The following is a 13,675-nucleotide window of genomic DNA, read 5'->3' as shown; positions in this document are numbered from 1 at the left end:
GGGGGTTGAAAGAAATTTGAAAGGTGAGTGCTAAAAGATCCACTATTGAAAACCACAAGTGGGATTAAATCCCAGAGATTTTAACCAACCTGCATTTGGCAGCCTCTGCATATCCTTGTCCGCCCACACCCTGAAACAAAAATTACGTTCTTCTGAGGTGGATGCGCTGAGCTAAGAAATTTGTTGATCCTTGGTAACCGCTTCTATGTTGAAAATCCAGTCCACTAATTCTGTTGTCTAGTGCCTGACCTGCTCGGTATTTCTAGCATTTTCTGTTTTGACTATGGCAGTGATCTACCCTTACTCTATCCATTCATAACTTCAGGTTTACCTCTAGCCCCACTCTCATAAAGATGGAGCTGTACTGCAGTCAATATTCTGATTAGTGTTTGTTGAATTCTCATTCACTTGGTCTTATCCATTGTACGTAGTCATCAATGTTTCTTACCACCACACAGATGACCTTGTGGATATATTCCAAGAACCCTCAGAGGAGGAAGTGGATGAAAGCAGGATAACTGGTCGAACAGTAGATTCTGGGTACACGACTTCCTTCAATCCTAAGTTTTTTGGTAAAGGAGAGGATGGTAAGTCCAGATGCATGCTTCTTATAAAAATGAAAATGAACTGTACTTAGAATTAGTTATCTCTTTCTTCGAATTTCTTTACTGGACTGTTGGAGACCTGTGAATAATTGCAGTGTCTGAGGCTTGATTATGCAAAGTCAGCCCTGGGACTAGAACAGTATTGTATGAGCATTAAAAGTGAGACTTATTTTCAAGATGTTTTATGTAAGGGACAGAGTGATGTCAGAAAAGTTAGATTTTTGGTTGCCAGAGTCATGAGTGGCTAAGTGGAAAGTCTACCTTATTCCAAGCCTTGGATTTCTCATATACAGTTCTCTGTCAGCATTCAGATGCCACTACCATTGTCAATGGGAACCTGTACTGCATTCAATGAGTAGGGAAGGACACAAACAAGATCAAGTCACAAAGCAAGGCATGTCAGTCGTATAAGTATATCATCCTGAGGATGACAGCATAGCAGTGTATCAATAATCTTAGCAGGAAGGTTGGGAGACAATTGCTCTGTTTCATTAACAAAAAGCTTCAAATGCCAGATCAAATGTAGTTAAAATCCCTGCGGTGTTATGTGTGGCCTTCAGGGTCACCTGCCTGTATGGTTTTAGGTAGGCTTTCCGCTTGGCTGCTCATGATGCTCTCTGGTTTTATTCATTGAGCTCCTCACAAAGTATCTGTGTAGTGTCAGGTGATTGAAGGTACAGGGCAATTCAGAGTTCTTATGGTGCAGTGGTGGAATCCTTACCAATGGGCTAGGAACTCCAGGTTCAAATTCCACCTGCACTAGAGGTGCTCCCAACCTCTGAACAGGTTGATTGGAAAATACTTAGAACACCGTGTGGTGGACTTTATGATGTGGTTGTAATGCCCCTATCTTTGGGCCAGGAAGTCTAGGTTCAAGTCCAGAGGCGCATCAGAATTCCAGACAGTGCATTCAGAAAATCTATACACACAAGACCTAGGGATGTTATGGTGCATTGGTAGTGTCCAGGTTCAGTTCCTACTTGCTCCAGAGATGTATTATAACACATCATGAACAGGTTAGTTAAAATAACTACAATACAGCTGTTGTGATGCGTGGTAATATCTCTACGTCCAAGCCATGAGGCCTAGCTTCAACTCCCACCTGCTTATCTCATAACACTTCTGAAGTGGCTGATTTTCTTTATGTTCAGAAATGCTCTTACAAACAACTGAAAGTTTTCTTTTCCCCATCACCAAATCACCTGCAGTATCGTTTTCCATCAATTAACCACCACCAATAAATCACCCATGTTTTCCAATTGATTAATTTACATGCAAACAACCAAACATGGAGAAGAGGGAAGGGGCAAAATGAAAATGGAGTTGGATGAACAGATTGGTTAAAAAAAAATATACAACACAGTTTGGCTGAGTTTCTAAGAGACTGGGCTTGGAGGTCATTGGTCCATATTGCTAGGTTTTTTTGGCTTTCCATGAACAATGCTGCATTGTGTATCATCTGCAGGGGTTGCTATTCTATCTACACCCAGCTATAATGTAATCAGCAATATAAAGGATTGCAAATCAATGTTAGCTCATTGCTCGCTATCATTTGTAGCATGTTATTTTGAGATAGTGAACCCATATGGTTATCGCTTGTGACCCCTATATCAGACAGCAGCTTCATCATACAATCCATTCTTTGAATACCAAACTATTTCTGGAATTTGAAAGCTTTTTTTTTGCTGGAGTTTCAGGGAAAAGTCCTTGACTACTTAGCCTATCCATGCTCCTCATGATTTTATAAACCTCACCCCTCAATCTCTGACACACCAGGGAAAACAGCCCTAGCCTATTCAACCTGTCCCTATAGCTGAAATCCTCCAACCCTGGCAACCTTCTTATAAATCTTTTCTGAACCCTTTCAAGTTTCACAACATCTTTCCAATAGGAAGAAGACCAGAATTGCACGCAATATTCCAAAAGTGGCCTAAACTATGTCCTGTAAAGCCGCATATGACCTCCCAACTCCTGTACTCAATACTCTGACCAATAAAGGAAAGCATACCAAATGCCTTCGTCACTATCCTATTCTACCTGCGACCCTACTTTCAAGGAACTATGAACGTGCACTCCAAGGTCTCTTTGTTCAGCAACACTCCCAAGGGCCTTACCATTAAGTGTATAAGTCCTGCTAAGATTTGCTTTCCCAAAATGCAGTACTTCACATTTATCTAAATTAAACTCCATCTGCCACTCCTCAGCCCATTGGCTCATCTGACAAAGAGCCCATTATATTCCGAGGTAACCCTCTTCACTGTCCACTACACCTCCAATTTTGGTGTCCTCTGCAAACTTACTATACATCTTAAGCTCACATCTAAATCATTAATATAAATTACAAAAAGTAATCGGCACAGCACATATCCTTGTGGCACTCCACTGGTCATAGGCCTCCAATCTGAAAAACAACCTTCCGCCACCACCCTCTGTCTTCTACCTTCAAGCCAGTTCCATATTCAAATGGCTAGTTCTCCCTGTATTCCATGAGATCTAACCTTTCTAACCAGTCTCCCAGGGGAACTTTGTTGAACACCTTACTGAAGTCCATATCGATCACATCTACTGCTCTACCCTCATCAATCCTCCTTGTTACTTCTTCAAAAAACTCAATCAAGTTTGTGAGACAGGATTTCCCATGCTCAAGCCATGTTGACTATGCCTAATCAGTCCTTGCCTTTCCAAATACATGTACATCCTGACCCTCAGGATTACCTCCAACAACTTGCCCACCACCGACGTCAGGCTCACTGGTTTATAGTTCCCTGGCTTGTCCTTACCGCCTTTCTTAAATTGTGGCACCATGTTAGCCAACCTCCAGTCTTCCAACACCTCACCTGTGACGATCGATGATCAAATATCTCAGCAAGAAGCCCAGCAATCACTTCCCTAGTTTCCTACAGAGCTCTCGGGTTCACCTGATCAGGCACTGGGAATATAATCACTTTTATGCATTTAAGACATCCAGCACTTCCTCCTCTGTAATATGGACATTTTGCAAGATGTTGCCATCTATTTTCCTACATTCTATATCTTCCATGTTCTTTTCCACAGTAAACACTGATGCAAAATACTTGTTTAGTATCTCCCCCATCTCCTGCGGCTGCACATAAAGGCCACCTTGCAGATCTTTGAAGGGCCTTATTCTCTCCCTATTTACCCTTTGTCCTTAATGTGTTTGTAAAATTCCTTTGGATTCTCCTTGACTCTTTTTGCCAAAGCTATCTTATGTCCCCTTTTTGCCCTCCTGATTTCCTTCTTAAGTATACTCCTACTGCCTTTACACTCTTCTAAGAATTCATTCGATCTCTCCTATCTATATCTGACATATGCTTCCTTTTTCTTAACCAAACTTTCAATTTCTTTAGTTATCCAGCATTCCCTATACCTATCAGCCTTTCCTTTCACCTTAGCAGGAATATACTGCTCATTCTGAAGGCTTCCCATTTTGCAGCCGTCTCTTTACCTGCGAACATCTGCTGCAATCAGCTTTTGAAAGTTCTTGCCTAATACCGTCAAAATTGGCCTTTCTCCAATTTAGAACTTCAACTTTAGATCTGGTCTATCTTTTTCCATCACTATTTTAAATCTAATAGAATTATGGTCGCTGGCCCCAAAGTTCGATTCCACTGACACCTCAGTCACTTGCCCTGTCTTATTTCCCCTTCTCTTGTAGGTACATCCACATACTGAATCAGAAAAATTTCTTGTACACGCTTAACAAATTCCTCGCCATCTAAACCCTTAACATTATGGCAGTCCCAGTCTATGCTTGGAAAGTTAAAATCCCCTTCCATAACCACCCTATTATTCTTACAGATAGGTGAGATCTCCTTACAAATTTGTTTCTCAATTTCCCTCTGACTGTTAGGGGGTCTATAATACAATCCAAAAAGGTGATCATCCCTTTCTTATTTCTCAGTTGCATCCAAATAACTCCCTGGATGTATTTCCGGGAATATTCTCCCTCAGTACAGCTGTAACATTATCCCTTATCAAAAGCGCCACTTCCCCTCCTCTCTTGCCTCCCTTTCTGTCCTTCCCCTGGTATTTGTATCCTGGAACATCAAACTGCCAGTCCTGTCCATCCTTGAACCATGTTTCTGTAATTGCTATGATGTCCTAGTCCCATGTTCCTTACCATGTTCATCTGCCTTCCCTGTTAGTCCCCTTGCATTGAAATAAATGCAATTTAATTTATCAGTCCTACCTTGTTCTCTGCTTTGTCCCTGCCTGCCCTGACTGTTTGATTCACTTCTTTGCTCAACTTCTGCTAGTAATAGCTTCAAAAATCTCTACCAGGTTGGAAAATTTTATTTTCCTTTTATAAATCTATGTTGCTGTGTCCAATGGGGCAATTCTTTTCTAAATATCCAGTAATTAGGTCCTTTATGATAGATTCTTATATTTTCCATAGTACTGATGTCAGGCTATCATAGTTAAGTCCATAGTTCCCTATTTCTCTCTCCTTCCTTTCTTAAACAGTGAGGTTCCATCTGCAATGTTTTGATTTATTAGTCTCATTTCAGAATGAATACATTTTGATTGATGATCACCAATGGACCCATTATCTTTGTAGCCATCACTTCCAACTCTATAGGGTGAAGGTTATCATATGAGGCTTTGTCAGCTTTCTGTCCCATTCATTTTTCCGATGCTGCTTTTTTTTTGAGATAATACTAATTTCTGTCAGTTCCACACACTCACTCAATCCTTGGATCTCCGTATTATCAGGGAGATTTCTTGTGCCTCCGCCTATGAAGACAGACACTAAGTATTTATTTAGTTTCACTGCCCCATTCCCAACTACAAATTCTTCTGTCTGTCTATAATGAACCCACATTTCTTTGCTAATATTCCCCTTTTTACAAACCTACAGATGTTTTTACAATTAATCCTTTAGACAAAGAAACAGGTGCAGTCTCACACACCTAGGACTGTCAGACTGCTGAAGGCTGGAGAAGCCACATGTAGTCTATCTCTCTCTTTCTCTCATTGTATTCTTATAATAAAAGGATTAAAACAATTAAATTGAATTAAACTAAACAAAATCAAATTAAACCAAATTGGGACAAACTAAACAAGTGGCAACCTTTTAAAGACAAAATCTCAAAAGGAAATTCAAATATGGTCTTGAGAGTAGCTATAATCTATAGCTCCTTGTCTCAGACGTGAGATAACTCCACAGAGGCTGGTATCCCATCGCCAAGTCATCCTGCTCAGAGCTGGCTCCTAGAGTGAGCAAAGCCCTTAACACTTCTGCTTATATCTGTCAGCCAAGGCTCTCTGACTGGACCAGGTTAACAACCCCTTTCAGAGAACTCACATTGTATGAGGTCAACCTGGCTGACCTTGTTCAATCACTACAGGAAGACCTTAATCTACCGATGAACACAATGCGATCCCTCTCTAGGATCACCTGGATGTGAGCATAAAATACAAAAGAAAGGCAGGCAGTCAGTTACAATCACTCTTCCATTGCCCACAGCCTAGACCCATTGATGGCCACCTTGGCTGGTCCCAGTAGCAGACCCAAAAAGAGGACATTTGACTTGCCTGCCCCACTCTGTATTGAGTGCTCAAAGACCAAGAGGATGAAAATGAGGTGAAAGTTAGATTTGAGGTGCAGGCCTCTTGGATGATGAAAGAAATATTGCAGCCTCAATCTCAGTGTAAGAATGATTGACGGACACCTGAATACAGATGGTCTTTCTTTATATGCACTCGAAGTACTCATTTCAACAATACCCTTTACTTTTGTGACTCAATTAATAAGTTATGTGCCAAGCACTAAACAGTTTTGGTGCTTTAAAGACATGATAATTTATTAATAGTCAAATTGTCCCAAAAGCAGCTTCCTAGTAATCGGACCCAAGAAAGCTAAACTGCTTCACAGATAATCATTTAGAATTAGAATTAGAGTTTTATTTTATTGTCTCACCTATTCAAGTATAAGAATACAGTGAAAAGTTTACAAAGTTGCCATTCCACAGCCTTCGGTCCAACTCCTCTGTGCAGACTGGATATTTGAAACCAATCTAATCCCATTTACCAGCACTTGGCCCATATCCCTCTAAATCCTTCTTATTCATAAATCCATCCAGATGTATTTTAAATGTTGTAATTGTACCAGCCTCCACCACTTCCTCTGGCAGTTCATTCCATACATGCACCACCCTCTGCGTGGCAAAAGTTGCCCATGAGGTCCCTTTTAAATCTTTCCCCTCTCACCTTAAACCTGTGCCCTTTAGTTTTGGACCATCCCAGTCCAGGGAAAAGACCTTGTCTATTTACCCTATCTGTGCCCCTCATGATCTTTAAACGCCTATAAGGTCACTCCTCAGCCTCTGATGCTCCAGAGAAAACAGCCCCAGCCTCTCCCTGTGGCTCAAACCCTCCAATCCTGGCAACGTCCTTGTAAATCTTTTCTGAATCCTTTCAAGTTTCGCAACATGTTTTCTATAGGAAGGAGACCAGGATTGCACATAATATTCCAAAAGTAGCCTCACCAATGTCCTGTGCAATCACAACATGACCTCCCAATTCCTGTACTCATTGCTCTGACTAATAAAGGAAAGCACTATCTTCACTATCCTATCTACCTGCGATTCCACTTTCAAGGAACTATGAACCTGCACACTCCCAGGACCTTATCATTAAGTGTATAAGTCCTGCCCTGATTTGGCTTTCCAAAATGCAGATCCTCACATTCATCTAAATTAAACTCCATCTACCAATCCTTGGCCAATTGGCCCATCTGATCAAGATCCCATTCTACTCTGAGGTAACCTTCTTCACAGTCCACTACACCTCCAGTTTTGGTGTCATCTTTAAACATACTAACCATACCTCCTATGTTCACATCCAAATCATTTATCATTGACATCATTAAATGGTAAGGAGATAGTGAGGACTGCAGATGCTGGATATCAGTCAAGAGTGTGATGCTGGAAAAGCACAGCAGGACAGGCAGCTTATAAGGAGCAGGAGAATGTAAGTTTCGGGCAATAGCCCTTCATCAGGAATAATGCTTGTGAACCGAGAGGGTTGGGAGATAAATGGGAGGGGGTGGGATTGGTGGGATGGTAGCTGAGAGTGCGATAGGTAAGTGGAGGTGGGGGGTAATGGTGATAGGTCAGAGAGGAGGGTGGAGCGGATAGGTGGGCTGGAAGATGGAGAGGTAAGACAGGTCATGAGTGCGGTGCCGAGTTGGAAGGTTCGAACTGGGATAAGGTGGGAAAAAGGGGAATGAGGAAACTAGTAAAATCCACAGTGATGCCTGTGGTTGGAGAGTCCCAAGGTAGAAGATGAGGCGTTCTTCCCCCAGGCGTTGGATAGTTAGGGTGTGGCAATGAAGGAGGCCCAGGACCCGCATGTCCTTGGCTGAGTGGGAGGGGGATCAAAGTGTTCAGCCACAGGGCAGTGGGGTTGGTTGGTACAGGTGTCCCGGAGATGTTCTGTGAAGCGTTCTCAAGTAGAGGAGACTGCATCAGGAGCAACGGATACAGTAAATGGCATGTGTGGAAGTGCAGTTAAAACTGATGGATGTGGATGGCTCCTTTGGGGCCTTGGACGGAGGTGAGGGGGGGTGGGAGAGGTGGGGGAGGAGTGAGCGCAGGTTTTGCAATTCCTGCAGTGGCAGGAGAAGGTGCTGGGAGGGAAGGGTGGGTTGGTGGATGGTGTGGACCTGACAATAGAGTCACAGAGGGAATGGTCTTTACGGAAAGCAGATAGGGGTGGGGAGCTTTACAGAAAGCGGATAGGAGTGGGGGGTCTTCCCATGCCCACACTTGCTCACCAACCCACCCTCCCCTCCTGGCACCTTCCCCTGCCACCGCAAGAATTGCAAAACCTTCGCCCACACCTACCCTCTCACCTCCATCCAAGGCCCCAAAGGAGCCTTCGACATCCACTTTCACACATTGTCATTTACTGTCTCTGTTGCTCCTCATGCAGTCTCCTCTACACTGGGGAGACAGGATGCCTACTTGGAGAGCACTTCAGAGAACATCTCCAGGACACCGCATCAACCAACCCCACCGTGCCGTGGCTGAGCACTTCAACTTCCCCTTCCAATACGGGTCCTGGGCCTCCTCCATCACCACACTTTAACAACTCGATGCCTGGAGGTAGAATGCTCATCTTCCACTTTGGGACCCTCCAACCACACAGCATCAATGTGGATTTTACCAGTTTCCTTATTCCCCTTCTCACCTTATTCCAGTTCCAACCTTCTAACTTGGCACTGCACACATGACCTGTCCTACCTTTCCAACTTCCTTCCCACCTATCCACTCTACTCTCCTCTCTGACCCATCACCATTACCCCCACCTCCACCTACCTATCGCACTCTCAGCTACCTCATCCCCCAGCCCCATTCCCCCTCCCATTTTTCTCTCCATCCCCTCATCTCACAAGCCTCATTCCTGATGAAGGTCTTTTGTCTGAAACGTCGATTCTCCAACATTAAATAGTAAGTCTACATTTCTCTTCATGTCTTTTGATTTCATTGTGAAATTTTGTGCTTCACTCCTGGCTTTTCTTGATCTATTATGCTTCTCCCCTCCACAGATATACTCTACAGCCCACTGTTGACCTTCATTGTACACCATACTTTTCCTAATATTCCACTTGCCAGCTGCTGACCATGTGCCAATCACTATCCCACTGGCCCACTCCATCAGTCTGCACATTAGATTTGATTAGATGGTCTCAGATGCCTGCAAGCAATAGATATATCCAGCAGGATTAAAAGTGCAGGGCTGATTTGAGGGTCTGGCTGTCTGAAAGGGTGGGGTGGAACCAGGCAAGGTAGAACTCAGTGTTCTATTAGAACAAGGTACTCTGTTCCCAACATGTTACAATGTTTATTCTTGTCTTTATAACCTAACATAAGGACATATGGAAGTTTTAAATGTTGGTGACTGAGCTGTTCCCATTGTTTCTAGAATGTGGTCTGAGAGCATTGTATGAACGCATAAACAAGGAAGATGGAGGAGAAAAGGAAATGCTGGCATCCATCAAAGGTCGAATTGTGCATGGAAGCAATGCTGAAGTAGGGAGTGCCCCATGGTAATGTATGAAGATTTTCCTGCCAATGTATCAATACCATTCAAAGTAGTAAAACTTCAAATACTTATGCAGAAAGGAAGGTTTACAAAAGACATTGGTGGACCAGATCGTTGGCACTGTTGACCACCCTGCAGAACTAACAATGTCCTTCCTGTATAAGGCCAACATGTGTGTGTTGGCAAGTCTGCTTCTTGTTGTAATGAAATGGATACACACACAGCAAATGGCTGTGGCTTCATTTATTTTCTGGTGGGTAATAGACTACCAGTGAGTCCAGTACTTTGGCCATGTGTCCCATACCCTGTTGTCTCATGAAAAGATATGATTCTATAAGATTGCCAGCTGAGATTCTATTCTTTCCAAATTCATTAACTATGTAGGAGTCCTGTTCAAAAAGTGGCAATGGACCCAAGGCCAAATGGGCATCAGCCACGTGTAAGCCCAGGCAGAGAGTCCTAGCATCTTGACACCTCCAGGCAGCTTCCTAGAATGAGTCTCTGGATTGTGTTTCAGAGTGGGAACCTTGGCTGTTGTATCTTGTTACTAGTTCAAGAATGCTAAGATTAAAAGTAGTGATCAAGCAGGAATCAAACCTGGGACCTTGGTCTATGCTCACTTCCAGCATCACAGAGAACAAAGTGACATCCTGAGCATCTGAGAGGCATTATATAAAAGCAAGTTCTTTTCCAAATCACTTTTTGCTTGTGATTTCTGATTTTACAACTATAAAACCCCTTCTCAATTTAAGACTATGTCTCCTTGATCTATTCTTTCATACTATCATAGAATCCCTACAATGTAGAAGCAGGCCACTTGGCCCATTGAGTCCACCCCAGCCCTCCAAAGAGTATCCCATCCACCTTACCCTATCCCTAAAACTTTGCATTTCCTAAGGCTAATCCATCTGGACTGTACATCCCTGGACACTATGGTGCAATTTAGCATGGCCATTCCATCTGTCCTGCACATCTTGGGTCTGTGGAAACAAACCCATGCAGACATGAGGAGAATGTGCAAACTATACATAGACAGTTGCTCAAGGAATTGAACCCGGGTCCCTGTAAGGCAGTAGTGCTAACTACTGAGCCACCCAACTGAAGGGAAGGCTTTACTACTAACCAAACAATCTAGTAATAATCATCAGGCAGGATTTCAACTTCCTAAATTTTTTCTATTTTCTCCTTAACAGGCAAGTAATGCTATTCCGTAAAAGGCCTCAGCAGATGTTATGTGGTGGCAGCCTAGTGAGTGACCAGTGGGTTATTACAGCAGCCCACTGTGTCTTGTATCCTCCATGGGACAAGAACTTCACGGAAAACGACGTTGTCGTCCGTCTTGGGAAGCACAAACGAACTGGGTAGGCCAAAAAGATATGTCAGTTCAAACTCACTTTTGGTTCACACGACATTGTTCTTGTAAGATATTCCATGGCATAATTATAAAGAGGCCTCTTTTATTCTTCAACCAATACCACAAAATTGTGGTGATTATCTGAGCATGTATATGGGAGTTTGCTGTGTGCAAATTGGCCACCATGTTTTCTATATGACACCAATTCCATTCTTCAAATTAACTGTAAAGCACTGTGTGATGTCCTGAGTTTATGAAGAGAGTTGTGAAGAAATGAAACCTTTCTTCCTACACTGATCATCAATTATAAAGGAAACTGGATGAGACCATGTAAGTAAAAGATAAAAAAAAACACTTCTTTAAACTCCATCCCATAATCTTCAGATTACTGCCCATCAGAAAGTGAAGTACATATCAATCAAATGGAAATCAGAATCAGCTTTGTTAGCCATTCCTGGCCAATTGTTTCAGATTAATGAAAACCACCATGTAGCTCCACCCTACTTCTGTAGATTTATCTGGCCACAGGAAATATACTGGGTTTGGTGCCATTTCAGTGACAATTTGGGTGTCACAACATCAGATAACAGAAATTATATTCACTTTCCTTACGTTGGAAGCAGGGAACAATCCTCGCATTAGACAAGCTAGGCCTAAGACCTGATTGAAATTAGGCCTCAGGCCTTATTTTAATGACCAACAACTTACTGGTGAAATGGCCATGCATTTTTGAAAGGAGTAATAACAGGGAGATGGTGATGGTCTTAGTAATCATAAGGAGGGGCAATTAGGTTGTGAATGGGGACAGTGAGGTAATCAGGAAGAGAAGACAACTTGGAGGCAAGACATATAGGAGGAAGCAATTTTCTTTTTAACTTTTTTTTATTGGATGAAACAATTTGTTGCACTGGTGATTCCTTTTAGATTGCTGGTTAAGCCAAATGTAAACTTGTTAACCTAACCATAATAGACCTCGTACTGTCTTTGTTCAGAGCAGCGCAGTTTTAGGAATGGATGCTTAACAACTTAGTGGTGAAATGGTCATGCATTTTTGAAAGGAGCAATAGCAGGGAGGTGGTGATTGTCTTAGTAATCATAAGGAGGGGGCAATTAGGTTGTGAATGGGGTCAGTGAGGTAGTCAGGAAGAGAAGACAACTTAGAGGCAAGGCATGTAGGAGGAAGCAATCCCGCACGACCCTGCATTTTTATGGGGTGGTATAGTGGCTCAGTGGTTAGCACTGCTGCCTCACAGCATCGAGGTCCCAGCTTTGATTCCAGCCTCGGGCGACTGTCTATGTGGAGGTTGCACATTCTCCCCATGTCTGTGCGGGTTTCCTCCGGGTGCTCTGGTTGCCTCCCACATTCCAAAGATGTGCAGGTCAGGTGAATTGGCCATGCTAAGTTGCCTGTAGTGTTAGGTGCATTAGTTAGAGGGGAGTTTGTTACTCTTTGGAGGGTTGGTGTGGAATTTTTTTTAGATTAGATTAGATTAGATTACTTACAGTGTGGAAACAGGCCCTTCGGCCCAACAAGTCCACACCGCCCCCGCCGAAGCGTAACCCACCCATACCCCTACATCTACATCTACCCCTTACCTAACACTACGGGCAATTTAGCATGGCCAATTCACTTGACCTGCACATCTTTGGACTGTGGGAGGAAACCGGAGCACCCGGAGGAAACCCACGCAGACACGGGGAGAACGTGCAAACTCCACACAGTCAGTCGCCTGAGGCGGGAATTGAACCCGGGTCTCCGGCGCTGCGAGGCTTGTTGGGCCGAAGGGCCTGTTTCCACACTGTAGGGGATCTAATCTAAACAGGCCATAGGTACACCATCAGTACATTGTTGACATGTTTTACAACTGTTTAACTATTCACTTTGGATGCCTAAAAACATATTCCACAGTCTCCACAGTAGGGTAATCTCCTGTATAGATCACCTGACTGCTTTATAACTGTTTACACGCAAAGAAATGGCTGCAATTCTTACCTCGCTCTACCACTAGTAGTTCATGGAAGTGCACTGGCTATACAATCATGGTCTTTTTGAGCATTCTCTGCAATCTGACATTAGTCACTCATACCGAGAACCATTTCACTCTGCAGGCTTGAGATATTCTGCTGAGACTTGGGCAGCAGGTCCATAACAATACTGTCACCTGACCTTAGTCCCGTATGTTATAGTTTAGAAATGTGTGGGCAGGTAAGTGGTGTGCACTCAGTGTGAAAGGAATTGTACATTTGCTGTTTATTTCCTTGTTGCTTTTCCTTATGCTAAGATTTCCTTTCAGTCCTACTTCATTTCTCTTTCCTGCCACTTCATCCTTTATTGTTGCACAATATTTCTTTATCCCATCGCCACTAAGAGATGTTGTTTGTGATTCTTTTATCCTCTAGGTATGAAACGGATACAGAAAAAGTCGTTGCAGTTGATAAAATAATTGTTCATCGCAATTATGAGTGGCAAACGAACCTTAACCGTGATATTGCATTGTTGCATTTGAAAAAACCCATTGTATTCACTCAGTATATATCGCCCGTCTGTCTACCAACCAAGGAATTAACCCGCAGGTTAATATTCCACTCTACTTGGTCTTTTCACCTTGTTATGCTTATAGACAGAGTAGAGAACTTTTATTATTTA

At 42.9% G+C, this 13,675-nt stretch overlaps 1 protein-coding gene across 1 annotated transcript in view; it reads left to right on the top strand.

Annotated features, from left to right (window-relative positions):
* f2 (coagulation factor II (thrombin)) overlaps positions 1 to 13,675 on the top strand; it is a 116,447-nt gene that overhangs the window by 84,265 nt on the left and 18,507 nt on the right. The window contains exons 16-19 of the mRNA XM_072591813.1: positions 459 to 587; positions 9,555 to 9,678; positions 10,868 to 11,035; positions 13,429 to 13,602. Of these exons, the coding sequence (XP_072447914.1) occupies positions 459 to 587; positions 9,555 to 9,678; positions 10,868 to 11,035; positions 13,429 to 13,602 (595 nt within the window). The remainder of the gene's footprint in view (positions 1 to 458; positions 588 to 9,554; positions 9,679 to 10,867; positions 11,036 to 13,428; positions 13,603 to 13,675) is intronic.

The sequence above is a fragment of the Chiloscyllium punctatum genome, chromosome 22 (genome assembly GCF_047496795.1).
Source record: "Chiloscyllium punctatum isolate Juve2018m chromosome 22, sChiPun1.3, whole genome shotgun sequence".
Lineage (NCBI taxonomy): Eukaryota > Metazoa > Chordata > Chondrichthyes > Orectolobiformes > Hemiscylliidae > Chiloscyllium > Chiloscyllium punctatum.
The sequence above is the reverse complement of the archived record's forward strand: the minus strand, read 5'-3'. Positions and strand labels throughout refer to the sequence as shown.